General features: G+C 36.7%; 1 protein-coding gene across 1 annotated transcript; it reads right to left on the bottom strand.

The window, feature by feature from the left end:
* Positions 1–464: 464 nt before the first annotated feature.
* LOC108804230 (sorting nexin-14-like) lies at positions 465–1,652 on the bottom strand. The gene is made up of 5 exons (XM_018575977.1): positions 1,589–1,652; positions 1,410–1,490; positions 1,169–1,283; positions 896–1,051; positions 465–622 (listed from the first exon to the last, which is right to left on the bottom strand). The coding sequence occupies exons 1-5, from the start codon at positions 1,601–1,603 to the stop codon at positions 465–467; spliced, it is 525 nt and encodes a 174-aa protein (XP_018431479.1). The 5' UTR covers positions 1,604–1,652.
* Positions 1,653–1,666: the final 14 nt, after the last annotated feature.

Here is a 1,666-nt window from a genome sequence, read left to right as displayed (position 1 = left end):
CCCCCCCCCTTTCAGGCCCCTGCATACCTGAAAGTGGTATTCATTTACACAAAGTTACACATGATTTGTATGGTGTCGCTTGTACATTTCTGGTAGTTTCAAGTGCTGTTTGCTGGAGAGCTAGAGTGCAAAAACATGGCACTATGCATTTATGAAGATACATGTGTTATATTGCTCTTTAATGTTCACAGAGACTTTGACTTTAAGAAGCATAGACTGTTGACTTTGCAAAGTGGACATGGTGAAGCTAATTTCACTTTAAATAACCAATTACAAGGGAAATTATAAAAATAAAAACCAAAAACAAGATTTTTTTTTCTGCACATTACCATTGATGTGAAGACAGTTTATTGTAAAAAGTGAACATTCACTTCTCTAACTGAAAAGTAGCTACTCCTTTAGTCAATCAACCGTAAAGTCTCAACTTCATATTTTACAGATCAGACCGATAAATTAAGTAGGTATTAAAGCAAATATGATCCTTGTGAAAAGTTTACCTCATCGCTGTGACAAAACATCGGTGTGAAAACATTCTCAAGAAGGGATAGAACATGCTCATATGCTTCAAACAGGCAACGCATCGTTTGGAGTTTTACCACTTCTTTGTAAGGACCTTCTGCAACTAGAACAGCAACAAAAGTTTATACAATTACAATGAAAAAAATAGAAGCTTCAACATTTTTGGCAAGAGATCCTACTGAAGCCAATTAACAGATTGTATAAGTTGCACCTAGGATGACCAGTAAGATCTATGAATGCTTGCTCAACACACCATTCTTCAGTTTTGCATTTACAAACTGAAGCCTGTACGAATTCGGCCACAGAGTTCCGAAAAAAGAGGGATTTCGGCTTATAGCAAAAAGTTCTGCAATGGCTCCCAAGGTCACACACTTACTTCGTTGTATTTCTTCCACGATAAATGGGTCAAATCTGATTTTATCAATGCTTTCTTCCAGGCAATAGGTTTGATAGATTTTCTTCACTTCCTCATGAAGAGAGAGCTTTTCCTCATCAGACAACTCCGGCCTTAAAATCCTGTCATTAAATTCCTCTGTAAAGATAATACATTTCTGAAACATGACGCAAACAGTCATTTCTAAAATGACATAGTTAGGTATATGTGCTGTAAATTAAGATGTTATGCAACAATTACATAAATAGAACCTACCCACTGTCAAGCAAAACTGTAATACATGGACAGCTCCCTCTTGTTTTAGGAAATTCATGAACCGGAACAGAAGGTCCTGCTCTTCTCTGATTTCTTTCAACTCCAGCTTCAGAACCTTTTGTGAAATAAAGATTGAAGCTGTATTTAGCTTTGCACGCCCCCTCTTATGTAAACTCTAATGAAAAACTCAAAATGACATGGCAGTTAGTAGGACTAAAAGAATTTTTAGATTGGCACATACCGAGGGATTCTTATTTTTAGGCTCAGCAAACTTTTCCAGAAATGGGACTAAATTAGATGCTGGCTCTGTTGCTTGTTCAGGCTGCAGAAAACAAAAGTGGGATGTTCATCTGTCACAGTATACTGACATTGCAATCTTAACAAAAACGTGCCATTGGTATTGATACAGTAAACACTTACAGGAGTGTCATCCATGAAAAGGAGTAGTAAGCGATTCACATTATCCTAGGGAAAGCAAATAAATAACATTTAAGTGAT

Source organism: Nanorana parkeri, unplaced genomic scaffold, assembly GCF_000935625.1.
Source record: "Nanorana parkeri isolate BGI_ZX_2015 unplaced genomic scaffold, ASM93562v1 scaffold7523, whole genome shotgun sequence".
Taxonomy (NCBI): domain Eukaryota; kingdom Metazoa; phylum Chordata; class Amphibia; order Anura; family Dicroglossidae; genus Nanorana; species Nanorana parkeri.
Note: the sequence above shows the minus strand (reverse complement) of the source record. Positions and strands in the feature narration are given on the sequence as shown.

Excerpts from the sequence above, each read along its gene's own strand:
- LOC108804230 (XM_018575977.1), bottom strand. Across the intron at positions 1,284-1,409 it reads CTAAAAATAAGAATCCCTCG|GTTCTGAAGCTGGAGTTGAA; the intron begins GTATGTGCCAAT and ends ATTTCACAAAAG. Across the intron at positions 623-895 it reads CGTGGAAGAAATACAACGAA|TTGCAGAAGGTCCTTACAAA; the intron begins GTAAGTGTGTGA and ends TTGCTGTTCTAG.